The 16,098-nt window shown below is 39.0% G+C and overlaps 4 protein-coding genes across 10 annotated transcripts in view; 2 read left to right on the top strand and 2 right to left on the bottom strand.

Annotated features, from left to right (window-relative positions):
• The first annotated feature begins 12 nt into the window (after positions 1-12).
• Positions 13-2,475, top strand: mrps7 (mitochondrial ribosomal protein S7). The gene is made up of 5 exons (XM_032538465.1): positions 13-158; positions 973-1,164; positions 1,267-1,330; positions 1,419-1,586; positions 1,702-2,475. Exons 1-5 carry the CDS (start codon positions 115-117, stop codon positions 1,921-1,923), a joined length of 690 nt encoding a protein of 229 aa, XP_032394356.1. The 5' UTR covers positions 13-114; the 3' UTR covers positions 1,924-2,475.
• A 1,426-nt stretch (positions 2,476-3,901) lies between these two features.
• On the bottom strand, positions 3,902-7,767 carry mif4gdb (MIF4G domain containing b). 4 transcript variants are annotated; one of them, XM_032538468.1, is made up of 6 exons: positions 7,651-7,767; positions 6,733-6,852; positions 6,422-6,531; positions 5,979-6,134; positions 5,208-5,300; positions 3,902-4,242 (listed from the first exon to the last, which is right to left on the bottom strand). In XM_032538468.1, the coding sequence occupies exons 2-6, from the start codon at positions 6,824-6,826 to the stop codon at positions 4,015-4,017; spliced, it is 681 nt and encodes a 226-aa protein (XP_032394359.1). In that variant the 5' UTR covers positions 6,827-6,852; positions 7,651-7,767; the 3' UTR covers positions 3,902-4,014. The 4 variants fall into 4 exon arrangements, with proteins under 4 accessions (XP_032394359.1, XP_032394358.1, XP_032394357.1 ...); XM_032538467.1 differs by having other exon boundaries at positions 7,532-7,733; XM_032538466.1 differs by having other exon boundaries at positions 7,610-7,732.
• Positions 7,768-8,061: 294 nt separating this feature from the next.
• Positions 8,062-11,160, top strand: slc25a19 (solute carrier family 25 member 19). Of its 4 annotated transcripts, none has more exons than XM_032538452.1 (7): positions 8,062-8,338; positions 8,942-9,102; positions 9,482-9,637; positions 9,725-9,895; positions 10,235-10,415; positions 10,504-10,634; positions 10,733-11,160. In XM_032538452.1, the coding sequence occupies exons 2-7, from the start codon at positions 8,971-8,973 to the stop codon at positions 10,946-10,948; spliced, it is 987 nt and encodes a 328-aa protein (XP_032394343.1). In that variant the 5' UTR covers positions 8,062-8,338; positions 8,942-8,970; the 3' UTR covers positions 10,949-11,160. The 4 variants fall into 4 exon arrangements, with proteins under 4 accessions (XP_032394343.1, XP_032394345.1, XP_032394344.1 ...); XM_032538454.1 differs by having other exon boundaries at positions 8,064-8,177; XM_032538453.1 differs by having other exon boundaries at positions 8,065-8,204.
• An 808-nt stretch (positions 11,161-11,968) lies between these two features.
• The window catches only part of LOC116703610 (cytoplasmic phosphatidylinositol transfer protein 1), a 46,871-nt gene continuing 42,741 nt past the window's right edge, over positions 11,969-16,098 (bottom strand). Inside the window, exons 8-10 of the mRNA XM_032538449.1 lie at positions 15,785-15,940; positions 15,187-15,250; positions 11,969-13,279 (exon numbers count right to left, since the gene is read on the bottom strand). Coding sequence (XP_032394340.1) covers positions 12,969-13,279; positions 15,187-15,250; positions 15,785-15,940 — 531 coding nt within the window. The 3' untranslated portion in view covers positions 11,969-12,968. The remainder of the gene's footprint in view (positions 13,280-15,186; positions 15,251-15,784; positions 15,941-16,098) is intronic.

Genomic DNA, 16,098 nt, shown 5'->3' on the forward strand with positions numbered 1-16,098 from the left:
ACTTCGCCTCGGTATTTCATTTAAAATATGCCGAATGAAATGCTATTGCTTTTATTTCGAAGGCACGTGCACAAGGTACTAACCTGGGGTCCTAACTGACTTCACATTTTCAAGATGGCTGCTTCCATCTCTGGATTATTAAAACCTTGGACACCAAGGTAAATATAATAATTAAAAGACACAAACAATTAACAGGTGGTGTTGGCTTTCTATTTAATATCACTTTGCTATAGGTGCATTCTTCCTGCAGTCAGTATTGAAACAACAATGTAAAGTAGTAGTAGCGCTAATGTTAACATCCGAATGTAAAGTGGCGAGGCTGCGATCAAACCATTATCTTCATAATTGATCAGTTCATCGGTTTCGATCTTTTTTAATCAGTCATATCAACGATTTACTCTATAACGTGTCTAAAATAATGTCAAGTTCTCATCACACATTAACAGAACAGAGCAAAATATCTTATTTTCATCATCGATTGATATGTCGGTGTTTTCGTTTATTAAATCGTTCAATCTATAAAACGTTTTAAAACAAAAAAAAGGTCCGTTTCCAAAGTCTGAGGGGACAAATTAAAATTGTCTTCGACCAGTAGTACGACGTTATTTAACTTACAATTATATAAAGAATAAAGAAAAGCAGCAAATCCTTATTAACAGTTAATCAGTTAATCTTCTGTTGATCGACTAATCATTTCAGCAGTCCATTACACAAAAAAATTGTATTTAATAACACAATACAAAATCAATTAAGTCTGCAACTAACGATTCTTTTTAAATCAAATAATCCCTTCTCAGTCAATGAATTAATCATCTGTTCTTTAAAAATGTCTTCAAATAGCTTGTTCTGTCTGACTGGAACAGTCCAAACCTGAAAGGAATTAAGTTACACACAGCCAGTAAATCATGATCACTGCACACACACAAACACAAAGTAATTTGAGAAACTCTCTCATGTGTCCTTTGTTTGCAGAGTGTTCCAAGTGAGGTGGAGCAGATACAACCCTTACTATCTGGAGCCAGAGGTCAGGAAGGAGGCCTACAGCACCCCAGAGACGGAGCTGAGTGCTGAGGAGAAGGCGCAGCGGGAGCTCAAAGCGCTTCGACCCATCAAGGCAGCAACCAGTGGAGTCAACAGCTCTGTTTTCAGCGACCCAGTCCTCAGGTACAACAGACATCCCAGCTCACTGCAGCTGGTTGCGTGTTTAGTCAAAGCTGTGCATCTGAGAGTTCATGTCAGATCATCATTTTTGTCTTTGTCTTTCAGTAAATTCATCAACATGGTGATGACAGATGGAAACAAGGTTTTGGCCAGAGAGATCATGGCACAGGTAAGAAAGCAAACAGTGTTCACAGTCTCAACGACTTGCTGTTGGTCCAATAGATACAGATAACCACAAGTTCTCTCTCTGCTTCCAGACCCTGGAGAATATAAAGAGGAAACAGGTGGAGAAATACCACAAAGCTCCAGAAGGGAAGAAGGAGGAGATTGAGTGTAACCCCTACACCATTTTTCACCAGGCTCTGGAGAACTGTAAGCCTGTTGTTGGACTAGCCAGCATACAGAAAGGTGGAAAGTACTACCAGGTGAGTGATGAGGCAGATTAACTCTTTTGTTAGTTTTGATAGCTCTTGAGAAACAGTTGTTGATCTTGTGCCAAAAAACACCTAAAAGTCAAATTTTGGTTCTCATCCCACTCAGGTGCCCATCCCTCTGACCGACAACCGCCGTCGATACCTCGCCATGAAATGGATGATCACAGAGTGCAGAGACAACAAACACCGACGCACACACATGTACGAAAAACTTTCCCAGGAACTGCTGGCAGCATCTGTGAAGGAGGGCAACGTTATCAAGAAGAAGTTTGAGCTGCACAAGATGGCCGAAGCCAACAGAGCCTACGCCCACTACCGCTGGTGGTAGAGAGAAACCCCTCAGGACTGAAATTCCAATGTTTCAAAGACTGGACAGATGTGTTGGCCACAAAGGGTCACAGAAGATTCAGCTACACCTTTTGTTGCTCGAAGGGCTTCTGTAAACAGTGAACATCGTGAAAAACTGTAAAACGTGCTATAGGACATCAGTCAAATATAAAGGTAACACTGTCACTTTTTGTATTGAGAAATTGCATTGTGTATACAGTTGTGCTCAGCTGTATTGTTAATAAAACACACAATTAGGGAAAATCTTCCAAGATTTATTAAAAGAAATCCATCTTCATTAATTGTACAACCCAACCATAAAAAAATGGAATCGAGCAAAGTAAAAATGTAATAAAATACATAAACAGATATTGCAGTCAGCACTGTACCCTGTCAATAAGGGAATATTAGTGTCTCCAGCATTCAAACTTCCTAATTTAACTCTTTAGGACCAGTGTAATACATCATTAAACCCATTTTACTTCAGTTTGTTTTTAGTCTAAAGGTGGTGAAAAAATACCAAAGCTTGTATAGAAATCTTCAAACAAATAAAAAGGATTAGGGGAAATATTACACAATTTCCTAAATCCTGACCCTGCCTGGGTTTTTAATCAAAATATTTTCTAACTGATCAGAGGTTGATTTGTCTGCCAATTTTCATATTAAGTATTACTTATTTACATATAATTACAGGTACGGCTTTTTTAAACGATGCCTTTTTCACGTGTCTCCTTTGCTTGTGTCTGTCTGAATCCAAGGCACAGCTTTGGTTGAGGACTGTAAAGCCGTCACTGAGGTTCTTGAAAGGTGACTAAAGACTCCGATGTAAATCTGAGCTCAGCTACATACTGTAACGTAGCTAGTGGTGTTTGGTGTTTTTTTTTAAATACCTACTCCTCCAGCAGTGGTGGAAAATAACACAGCATATATTTACTCAATACTCTTTTTTTTTTTGTTTTTTTTACCGCCATACATTTAACAGCTTTGGTTAAAGTTATTAATAATACAAAATATGAACAGATAAGTTGTTTGATTATGATAGAACTTAATGAATCCCAAGAGGGGAAATTCACAAGCTACCCTGCAGTTATTAAGTAATTAAAATGAGCCCTACCTTGACCAGCTTCAACATTAAATGTGGCATTGCTACTTTGTGGCATTAGTACTTTTTCCATCATTGTCCTCAGCACCTCAACTACAAACAAGAGAAGAGCTTAGGCTTTGTTAAGAAGTATTAGATGATGCTGTTTTTGTTATAAATTTGGCACGTGTTGTTTAACAAATTAAACTTGTCATTGCAGAAATGCATTGAATATCTTATTGACTTATCTGTGGAAACATTGTTTAATTACTGTTACCAATCTCTTGAACTTTTATTTATAAGTTGAGCAAAAAAACTAAAAAGTCCCTGAATTATGACAACACTGACAAAATGGCCTCACGTAACAACATGTAACAGTAACTCAGGAATCCTACTGGACAAATAGAAAAAGTTCCTCTGAACTGCATTTCAAACCTTTTGTAAAAATGTAAATTCTACACTAAAAAAAATTAAATAATTAAAATATTTTTTTAATTAAAGTTGGTCACACAATAAAAAGTAAAGCAAGGACAAAATCAGCTTGTATCTGACTGGAATGTCTGTTCCAAGTCCTTTGGATTTGGTAAAAAAATAAGTTGGACTTTAAAATGTTTTCTCAAAAAAGGAATGCGTGCACGATCAATAATAAAAAAAAATAAAAAAAATCTTCAGCCTCTTTCAGCTATTATCAAACTTCAACAAACAAAGTGTACCTGAATGTGGCTAAACCTTGTTAACTTAACTTCAACACCTTGTGAACTATTGCACATTCCACACCCACTGCACCATGTCTCAGTAATATTATCAAACGCATGGAACAACCCAACAAAATCAAAAGGTCTTTTTACAGTTTAAGAACCGACATCTTCTCAAAACCTGCAGGATTGTCCTTTGTGAATTTGCTGGTTTTTCATAATCAGGGGGGCCTAAGGAGACGTATCTTAGGTGCTTGAAGGTTGGATAACATACCTGCAAACACAGCTGCCCAGCACCAATGTCCTCGCAACATTCCTAATCAGCTATTTCACTGTAGTAGTACTTGTGGGCGGTGCTGCTGAGCACCCAGCCTCCAGCCCTGAACTCCAGGATCTCCAGCAGCAGCAGACGGGCCATGGAGGTAAGGCCCTCCTGTAGCAGGAAGCCGTCCCGCAGCAGAAAGAACAGCTCGTCCATCCGTGGGCTGTTCATCGTCTCCAGCTGCTCTCCGATGCGATGCAACTGCACCACCAGACAGTCCACCTGCAGGGGCAGGCGCAGGAGGGACTCGTATGACATAAACACGCCCTCGTGAAGTATGGTTTCTTATATGCATTGACAGTACATTTATAAAACTAACAAACAAAAGGCTGTTGTAGTAGTAGTAATAATTATAACGTTCCTTATAATGTTTTAAGAAAAATAGATATTCAATCTTTTTACCATTAAATGAAAGATTATATACTCTGGAGAATAATTTGAAAAATGTTTGTAATATTACATGTTGTGCAAAAGGATGATGTTTTGTATACTTGGTTTCCATGGTGATTTATCAGTGGATTTTTATTACAGTAAGAAACCATCCTGATGAAGGCTAGATAGCCAAAACCATTTGTGAACTAGAAGGGCACTCAAAGACCACAGACCTTGGCCACGCATTCCCTAGCTCCCAATTTTCCCGGTCAGGAACTCATTTTAATGATCATTCCGACACCAGATGAATGCAGCACAAACGCAATGCTAACAAAAGTTTTTTAAAAATGAGTGTATCTGCCCCGTTATTCAGATCCACAGGTTCTTCCTTGGCCCGTGCTACACCTTTACACCAACTCTTTCTGTAATCCTGCTGACAGACAAACCAAACCGAAAACATGACCTCTTTGGTGGAGGTATATAAAGCCTAGTGTACGGGGAAAGAGTTGCGCAATCTTTTTTTTCTTTTTGACAGATGCTTGAAGGTCATCCGGGTCTGCAACTCGCCGGGTGTGCATTCCCAAAGTAAGAAATTAAAACTATTGCTACCATTGCCTGTGACCCAAGGCACTGGCCTAAGAAACCGGAAGTGCTCCTAAATACTTTTGGGACAAATTTCCGCACATGCATATTTATAAATATCAGCACTGTCCTTTAATAATGATAAAAAGATTTTCAGTGAAAAAGTAGTTTACTAAATAAACATCTAAATAAAATGATTATAAAAAAGGAAAGAACTACACATTCTTTCTCACCTCCTCCTCATTCATTAGAGCATCTGGTTGGGCAAGCCGGATCAGACAGTCATACACAGGATGCACCAGAGCCACCATCGGCATGTTGTTCACCTAAATGTCAGACAAACATTGAGAGCGCTTACAGCAGCTGCTATTATAGTTAAAACTTTGGTTAAGGTAACAGTGTGAAGTCCTTGACAATAATTTAAAAAAAAATTAGCACATGACCATTACAATTAAAGAGTAAACCTGTGAATAACGACAATGGCCATTGTCGAGGATGAAACCTGAGTTAGTTAAAGGACTAAAAACATTTCTTTTTAGCAGAACTTATGAGTTTTAACCTTGCACAAAAATGTCGTCGCACTATTTATAGATATTTTACACTAATTTTTTTACCTTGCTTTTATGATCTTACCTGTAGCACTTTGAGATTTGTTTAAATGTAAAGTGCATTACAAATAAAATGTATTATTATTATTAGTTCCTGTGACAGTAAACTAGGGCCACACCTTTTTCCTCACCACTGACATATTCAACACTTATATAACCATATAACCACCACACACAAGCAAGATGTTCAAGACATTCGGCAACAAAAGAGGCACATGTAGTGTTTGGCTACATTGAACACTGAAGGTGACAGCTAAAAGAAAGTAAATTCAAGCCATTTTACGGATGCTTTGAGACGCTCCAGACTGGTTTAGCAATGCAGTTCTGTATTTATAATTAAGAAAATATACCATAATGAAGTTGGACATACCTTGACAGGAAACAACAACAACTTACTTTGAGGTAGTCGAAGATGTTACAGATGAACGTGACGTAGCACACCCACTCCTGCAACGAGCGCCTCCTTGTCTCCTCGCGGTTCTTGAACTCCTGCTGGAGCCGGTTCAGCAAATTTCTCCTGAACACATTTCCATTATTCTGCTTGGCCTCAGCCTGCACGCGGTGACCAAGAGAGGTCAGAAAAAAAGGTGGAGCATGGACAAAAGGTCAGGAAACATAGCGGTGTAAGTAAGATGACTTAAGAGCCTCCTGTTGCTTGATTGTAAACTACCAAATAGGCATTATTAAGGTAAGAGGATAAAGAATTTGGCTAAGTCCTGCTCTGGTTTCTTAAATCCCTCGGTCTTAATGGTGCTCAGTGTCTTGATCAAAGAAACTAATGTGGATAACAACTACTGTTAAATGGACAACCAGTCCATCAAACTGCAAACAGTATGGACCTGCACAATGGTGTAGCAGATGCGTCCAGCTTCTTTGCTGAACACCTGGTCCTTTAACGACTGATCCATGATGATATCGGAGACCTTCTCCAGGTTCACTGAACTTGGATCTAAAAGAAACAAATCAGCATTTACAAAAAGATTGTTTGAAAGGGTTATCAGTTACACAGTGGCTGCTGAGTTCTTTGATTGCTCATGTCTCAACAAAATCATGGCAATTCAAGAAAGGTTTTAGAAAATGATTAAAGACGTTGGCAACATTGACCTGAAATGCTGAAATTTCTATAAGTCAGTAATAAGAAGACAATAACCTTTCAAGGCTGTTTTCAACAACATCTGTGTGTCCAGGTCAAATGACTGGATCTTGTAGTCATCAGTGGTGTTTTCCATTACAGATGGTAGCATCCAAATTACACCTTAAGACTGTCACGCTGGAAAGATCAGACAATATGTTTTACTGCTTTTGATGGGCTTAAACTAGAACTGGTGTTTTCCCAAAAAAAATGCTTTTCACACACATTGAGGTTCTGCATCCAGCTTTGGCACAAAATATATTACAGACAGAGACCGCAGAACAATGACGGCAAAATCCTGTACTGTCATCAAACTGGCTGGAGCCAAAGCTCATTCAATAAGGGATGGGAGGGATTATATGGGCACGGTCGGGTCAACCAAAAGGCCACCGCTTACCACAAAACCAACAGATGTTACACAAAAACAAAGCATCTTTTTAAATTGTGAGGTAAAGTTAGTAATATCATAATATTAGCCATATGCGTAACTTGCGCTACACAGAGCGTTTAACTCTACATCTCACGTTAGCTAATGTAAAACGTCAACTTGGGTAACGTTATTTGGGTTTTTCGCTGGGTTAACGAGAGTAACTATGAAGCGTTAATACAGTTTTACGTCTTCTTGTGAACACACTAACGTTAATAGATAACTAGCGTTAATTTATATATAATTATCTAGCTTGTGTGCGTCTTCTGAAGTGCAGAAACCTAACGTTAGCGTTATAGACGAGTTTACGTTAGCGTCAAGTTTTATTCTTAACACGTTACATTTACGCTACAACCGCCCGCCAAAAGAAAGAAACGGGTTAACGTTTACCAGATATCGAGTTGATAGAAAAGCCGTATGTCTTACTTAGCTAGCTACATTTCGAAAAAAATGACACAATTAAATTACCTAAAATGTACGCCTATTCTTTACATCTAAGCTGGAGATACCACTAGGTAACCTAGATGTAAGCAGAGACGTAACTTAACTCGACGCAGCCTTTCAAAGCTCAAAGCTAAAGTAACACAGCAAGATATATATCTGCCTCTCTTCGCCTCCCCAACAATTAACGTAGCCACCACAGACTGCTTAAAACAGGTAACCACGAAACGAGGGCTATTTGTATTTATCGCCCATAACGTAGTATTCTCGTTGTCACAACACGTATCTAAACTTCTACCCTAAGTTGAAACTTTGGGAATATTTTCACCGAAAATGCTATTATATCTGCTTTGACGCTAATGGGATGATACAGTCCATGGATGAGGGCAATCAGGGTTATTTCCGGCGTGTTGAAGTGAGGCAGTGGTGGATCTTGTTGTGATATTTCTGCTTTGAAAGGTGGAGTTCTGTATCTGACCCGGAAGTAATGCTAGCAATTTGCTTAACTGTCTATGGAAATGTGTGGCTTGCAGTAGAAAGTTCTTCTTGTCGTATATTATTGTACGTGTCGGGGTTCACTACTGTAGCTGCACCGGTATTTATGAAAGACTGTTACTATAACGTAGCTAGTGTCTGCCTGCCTCTGTCACTGTTGCGGCTCTGTGCCTCTATACAAAGTCAACTCTGCTCTGTTGTTGTTAGCTTAGCTAACGTTAGCCCCAAGGTCTCACTGCCTGTCCTCTACATGCTGTGACTGTGAGTGTTATTTATTTGGTCTTCATAGCGTGTTGCTAGAATTGATTTGATATTATTGACAATTAGATTTTCTTTAGATATTATTATTATTTTTTACAATATGTGGGAGTTGCAGTATGAAGTCCATCGACGCAGAAGTGCCACAAACTTCTGCACTTTGCACAAAAGAAATATGAATGTTGTTAATTTTGACTGGGCTCACAAGACACCACACGTCAACACAAGTGAGATTCAGGATACTGCGTTTTTATTATTTTCAAACAAACAAAAAACATTTTCAAACAATTCAGATCATCGGATTCTCATACAGCAAAATGTATACATCTCTGTATTAAGTTCCTTTTAAAAGTAACTAAATACATTTACTCAAGTTAACCAAGTTATAGTTTAGACGTACGTGTACTTTACTGCAACTCTATTTAGGCTACTTTGCAGGTTACATACAAAACGTAAGAGCATTGAATCAAATGTGATGCAGTTCGAACTAGCTCTACCGTGCCATGCTTTACATGTCTGTAATTTTGGATTTGACTAGATATTTTGTAGGTCATCTTTCTAAGTGAACCTTACAAAACACAAATCATTTCGTACGTTTGTCTGCAGTGCTAACAGGAATCTGAGGCTGTGGAGACATGGTGGGCTATGACCCTGGGGCTCTGTGTGCAGCTTTCTCACCAGAGGAGGCAGCCCTGGCTGGGTCAGCTGCTGGGATGGTCACCAGGGCCCTCATCAGCCCCTTTGACGTGCTTAAAATCAGATTTCAGGTAATGATGAAAGTAGTCCCTATGTGCAGTGGTCAGGACTCACTGCAGCATCCAGATGCGGACAGAATCAAGCTCAGTGAGCATTCATGCTGATTTTAAATCAAAGCAAAAATACAATGCACCGTAATGTTTTTCAATATTTTCACATTTCAAGTGGTAAAATATACTATACTCTATTTGGAGCCTTAAAAAGTAATAATGTAAGTTTAAAGCACATGTGTAATCAGTTCTTGGCTTTTTACCCTCTTAGTGTCACATTTCAGCAGCTAAACTATGATGATAAATTGGGTTATAGAAATTAAATAATGATAATAATATGAATTATTATATAATATAATAATAAGGCTGTGTGTTCATCAGAATTTGTTTTTCCCTACAGCTGCAGATTGAGCGTCTGTCTTCACATAGGCCCGAGGGGAAGTACCAGGGATTACTTCAGGCATCTCGGTGCATTTATTTAGAGGAGGGACTCTCCGCTTTTTGGAAGGGCCATGTCCCTGCACAGCTCCTCTCCATTAGCTTCGGGGCTGTCCAGGTAGAGTAAAGTTTTCAAAACTATCTTATACACGATTACCTGTATTTACAAGATGTACTTAATTGTGTACATGTGCGTGCTATGCAGTTTGCCAGTTTTGAGTTAATGACGGAGGTGGTCCACAAGTCGACGCTGTATGACAGCCAGACAGCAGGAGTTCACTTTCTGTGTGGTGGTCTGGCTGCATGCTCTGCTACAGTGGTCTGCCAGCCTCTGGACACACTGCGGACACGCTTTGCAGCTCAGGGAGAAACCAAGGTGAAAAGTTTTAGATAGAACACATAGTTGTACATTTTCTTCTAGTTTTTTGCTGCATTTGACAAGTTGTTTATTGTAAAAAAAAAGAAAAACCTGTTCAGACAGAAATCCAGTACATTTTGAGTTCAACTTTCACAAAAAAGGCCAGTTGCTAGGAAACTTAATGACTCATAATTGGCAAGTGTTGAGTGTTTTTAGCAAAAACTGAATTAAAAAAAAAATTCATTCTTCCATTAATTTTCTGCAGCTTATCTACTACAGTTATTCACAGCCGACACAAATAGGATAAAGTTTGCTTACTTTGTGAAACCCTTTATTATTCTTCATCTGTCTTTTCAGGTTTACAGCAACTTGCGTCATGCTGTGTCTACAATGTGCCGCTCAGAGGGAGTGCTAACATTTTACCGTGGCCTGTCTCCAACACTGATGGCAGTGTTTCCTTATGCTGGGCTGCAGTTTTTCTTCTACAATGTGTTTAAGAAACTGTTGGCTCCAACAGCTGAAGCTGGAAACTCAGGAGGTCAGTGGGGATCATGGCTTTTATTATACCACACATATATAAGCATTCACAGCTTGAAGTTTTATTACCTTTTATGTCTTCCTTCAAGGAGACCTAAGAAGCCTGGTCTCTGGCAGTGGAGCTGGAATAATCAGCAAAACAATGACATACCCCTTTGACCTTTTCAAGAAGAGACTGCAGGTGGGGGGCTTTGAGGCAGCCAGAGTTCACTTTGGACAGGTAAACTCTTCTGCAACATGTTTCACATTTGGAGCACATCTTTTGGGTCTAATGTGTAATTATTATGAATGTGTAAGTATTATGTTTCTCATGTGCAGGTGCGGAATTATAGAGGCCTGGTGGATTGCATGGTTCAAATAGCCAAAGAAGAGGGTGTCCGAGGCTTCTTCAAAGGCCTCTCACCCAGCCTTGTGAAGGCTGCACTATCAACAGGCTTCACCTTTTTTTGGTATGAATTTTTTCTCAATGCCATGCATAACCTAAAGGAAAGGCGGAGAACAAATGGCCTCGCCAGAGACCTCGAGGAAAGTTAGTGAAGGGAAAAAAAGTAACAATGTCATAATAACGCACATTAGAAATAGACCCATGCCTCTTTTGCTTGCACTTAACACATTTATCACCTGGGTCGAAGTTCGGTGTTTTTCTTTTTATGTTTTTGTGTTTATGTATAAGGATGGGAAAACATAACCTCATTGTATTTGTTTATGTGCTGTCATTACGTCTTGTATCCAAAATTGCATTTTTTTTTGTAACGTATTTTATATTTTAGAGGTTTCTAAGGTTGTGTATATATAGAAAATAAATGTCATATCATTGATCAAACTCAACCTTGAAGATTTAGTATTATTATTATTCATAACTTTGCCATCGTTGACTTTCATTTGTTAATATAAATTGGAAGAGGAGTATTCAGCAAAATTTGCTTTGATTGTGTGGTTGTATGGGTTTTGACAAAAAACATTTGTTAAATACTTGTTTAATATTTTATTATGTATCTGTGGTGGGCAAAACAGAATCCTGTCGACTATAGGGTGAATGCACTGCTAATTAAGGGTTTAGAGTTATCTTGTCCTGCTAAAATAAACCTTTGAGTGGCTGTGGTTGTGACTTCATGTCTGTCCAACACCTTCAGGTCAATATTTATTTTTAAATAAAAGTTCTTTTTATTAAAAAAAGTTGTCTGCTTGGTTTGTTGACAAGAGGATACATGAATGATTGTGAACCACTGACGGCAGCACAACATTCAGGTCAGAGAAAAAGACGCTTTGTTTATTTAATATCAGTATAAACAAGTTAAATCCATCTGATTGTTTATTAGATCTAAATGTCTGAGTCCTTCAAACTAGTCTTATACCTTTAGGACACATCTGAAAGTGTGTTTTGACTGAATGTGTGAAAAATATGTTGTATGTGTCCCATGAGCACTTTGCATATCTTACATTTTAATAAATACTTTTAGCTTCTAAAACCACTTTAGGGAATGTGTTTATTTACTTTTGAGGGGTTATCTTTAATTCCATTATAATGAATGGTATTAACAAAGACTCACTTTTATGGCTACAACAGCATTGCATTTTAATTTAATACACTGTATACAAAACCCATCAACAGTATGACTAAGAAATGAATAAAGCAGCAAAACAACATGCAAACCAAAGGACCAGTATGTTAAAACACAACAAGTCTATTACCAGAGAAAACCGAACATTTAATATATAAAAGCAGCCTCTGCAGTTAAAACCATGCAATTACACAAGTCATTTACAGATGCTTTGGCTGACAGAACTCTCTATAATATAATAAACACTGAAAGAAGATAGAGTCCTGTTCTTTAAAACACAAGCAATTTCATAGCAGCATCATCACTGGATATGATATTCTTTTTGAAGTACTGACATTTTACCTGTTAAACAATATTCATCCAGTATATACAAGAATACACAATACCCTTACACCTGACTGTGAAAACCATAATACTCAACTGATACTGTGACCAACAAGAATCTGTTAAAAAGTTCCCAACCACAAACAGATATGTCAAACCACAAGCTCCTGTGAACAAAGCCAGAGGATCTGAATCAGAAAAAAACAATTACATTCTGTACATGTTAAGTTTGAAGTGTGAATGAATCTCAACATATCTTGTCAGCAAAGAAAAGCAACGTGATAATCTGTGGAATAAAACATTTTCAGGAATGTATGCTACACTCAATGATACTAATTGGACTTGATACTGTTTGATGCATGGTGCTGACTTTTCTGAGGAGAGAAGAATGAGGAGCCTCCAGCAGCTTTTAGACGCACTATACCTTTACGCCTTGCAGGGCTTTTTGCTATGGAGATCAGGCTGCCTGTCTGTACCTGTAAAGGCAGTCTGAGAGCGGTTGGCTTTTGCTGTAACACCGGCGAGTCGGCTGAGGGGGCTGGGATCACCCGGACAGTGAAAAGTCTCCTTCACTTCAGCTGGCTGAGGGGGCATTGTGGGATGTGCTGGGCAGGCATCCTCCACTGATCCACAGGTCGAGGGTGTTCCCCAGTGGCACAGCCCCGCTCTCATTCTGGCTGTGGACTGGAGTTCCATGAGAAAAAGCTGGGCAGTTTAAAGAGGGAATCCCTGCGGCCAGGATCCGGCAGGGTCAAGGTCTCCGGAGCCGACTTCTTCCTGGGACGCTCCTTTGGCACTGACAGGAATTCTGGAGCTTCCGTGGAGAGGGGAGTGGATGGGGCGCTGTTAGGTCCACTGCGGGTGCTTGATGGCAGGGGGGTCTCTGAGATGGAGATGGCAGGGGGGAAGGTGCCGATCTTCAAGTTGGTGGCCTCTTGTGTGGCCCGCTCGTATGCTCTGACTTCCTCCATGGTCATGTCTGTTGGGATGGAGGCATTACACTTTAAAAAGTGATAGGTTCATAATTACATTCTACAGAAGGCAGTGGACAATTGTCCAGTGTCTTATGATTAACAGAAATAATAACTTGCTCTGGAAAATAAATGGATGTTGGCCATGGTTATATTTAAACAGTCCAATTATTATATTATCAGTTATATGTAAAGTAATGAGAAGAGCAGGAAAAAGCAATATTACTAGCAATAGAAATATGTCCATATCATAATATGACAAAACATAACTAAGAGTGGACATTCATCAATGTCTTAATGTCTATTCTTAGACAGGTCAGGTTGACAGGTTGATAAGTGGCTGTAAGTACTGGTTGTAATAGAAGAATGTCAAACACTGACATGCTGTTTGGCCTTGAAGATATTCATTTTACACTTATTTAAGAAGCTTTTTGAGTTACTTACAAACAAACAGTGAAGTTTTCTAATCAAAGACTTTAAGAAGATATTTTAAAATGTATCACAAACAACATAGCAGTGATGGTTAGCCTTACAGTACCTGCTACACATTCAGCAAAAGTTTACTTTGATTATTCTGACATCTCTGTAAAAGCCTACATAATCTTTGGGATTCTACAAAGAGCTGCATGGCATCAAACAGTTGTGGCTATAAAGATCAAATAAGGCTCCTAGTGGTTGAAAACCAACACCCATCACATGACTTAACACAGTTTTGTACGACAACAATGATCAAAAAGTTTATTATAAGTTGCCTGTAGCACAATGGTTAAAAAACGCATTAAATAATAATGGCTCAGAGAAGGCATGCAGTAGAAAACAGTGAACTTTCCCATAAAAATTGAAAACTCATTGAAATTCACTATCATGAAGTACAAAAAAGTCCAACAATACAAAATCAACGTGCACATATTCAGCTATGAAGAGTGTGACAGCAACAAGAACCACTTTAAAAATGTAATTATACAAATTTAGGTAACAAATGAAATGAAAGATGAAATTCACTTGGAAAGACGACACCCTGGAATTTAACATACCGCTAAACGTGTATGCATTGAACCACCATTTCATTATCTTTGTTAGATTTTACCTTGTCATTGTAAGATTAAATGCTAAACAACAGCACGCAAGCTTGTAGAGTTATCTAACCATACTAAGAGATTGTCATCTTTTTAAATGTTTAAAGCCACAAACAAGCGAACAGTGTGCACTGTGTTCAGTACAGTAGTCAGTTTCTGATCATCACAAGGCAAAAAAACACATATGCTGTATTATTGTATAAACATATGAAGGCTGGTGCTTTATAAGGTACTCAACATAGGCCGACTGGCAAACTGGCAGTTCTGGCCGATGAACTTTTGGGCCAATTTGGGCCGCTAGACTAAAATAAAAATACGGCAACACCAGCGTATCACACTAGTTTGACAAAATTTTGGAAGACTGTACGACCGCCGCCCGGAGCCTCCGGTCTGGTGCCGTCGGACTTCTACTTTTCAAAATAAAAGCTTGCAAGAAGGTTTTAGGAATTGGTCGAGTGTCTGTATTATTTAATTATGAAAGCCTGTAAGTGGGCCTCATGTTGCTTTAATCTCACGTGTCCCTGTCTGAAATTGGGCCAGTAAAGGGTAGAATTGCCAGGGCGAAATTTTTATCCCAGTCCGCACCTGGTACTCACAGATACTTAAATAAAAATGTATGTGCTGGGTCCTTTAAATACATACTCTTATCAATCATCAGTTTAACAATACTTTCTATGAGGTATAGTTTGAATTTAAGTCATAGAGATTGGACTAAAACAGTAAACTTTATTCCAATTGCAAGTGTACTGATTTCTGCCACATTATCAAACTGCAATCTGGAGATGAGTCAGTGTGTATACACAAAACTAACTCATGTTGAATACTAATAATAAACTCACCAATCCACTCATCCACCCAGGCAAAGGCCTGCCTGTGTCCTAAAAGCAGGACCTCTCGAATCACCTGAGAAGAATTTGAAAAAAAGAGAAGAAGAGGAAGCAAAAGAGGAGCACAATGACAAAGAAAGAAAGGTAAAGAAGGACAAAGGGAATGTGATTAATGAGTCACTAGCGGTGTTACCACGCGAGAAATGACCCTGCCTGTGTGTGTGTGTGTGTGTGTGTGTGTGTGTGTGTAAGTGTGTAAGTGTGTGTGTGCGTGCGTGCATGTGTGCACGTGTGTGTGTGTGTGTGTGTGTGTGCGTGCCTCGGGCAAGGAGAGCACAGGGACAGTTCACCACAGGAACAGATGCTGTAGAGGGCTAGGCAAAATGGATCTGGGAATTAGGAGATATGAAGTTAAATTGTGCAGCCATTGTAAAGGGAGGTGGTGCAAGGCTTTCTGTGGGATGTAAACAGCTCACGTATTGTAGAAGGCGAAAATGGAACATCTGATTTAGTTCACGACCAACTGGTTGTGTGTTGCATGTTTTCAGAGCAAATAATAAAGTTTGACTGAGTAAGGAAAGGGTATATCTGAGACAGAAGAAGTCCTAACCTTGTGTACAAACTGCTCCACACGTGTTTGGAGGCCCCAGACTTCAAACTTGACTGTGACCTGTTTGTAGGAGCACATGATGGGCTCTTGGTTGTTGATCCATCCTTCCTGCAGGAGGCCTCTGGTAGTCTTCTTTGACTTAAAATACCTCAAGTCCTGCAAGGCCACAAGACACCAGTTTAAAAAAATAAGAAATTCTTCTTCAGGAAAAAAAAGCTTATGTCAGTATTTATCTGCAAAAAAGGATGTTCAAGAAATTATTATCCCATTATTACCAATTATTCATCTCTAACACACACACACACACACGCACA

The sequence above is a fragment of the Etheostoma spectabile genome, chromosome 15, assembly GCF_008692095.1.
Source record: "Etheostoma spectabile isolate EspeVRDwgs_2016 chromosome 15, UIUC_Espe_1.0, whole genome shotgun sequence".
In the NCBI taxonomy this organism is placed as follows: Eukaryota; Metazoa; Chordata; class Actinopteri; order Perciformes; family Percidae; genus Etheostoma; species Etheostoma spectabile.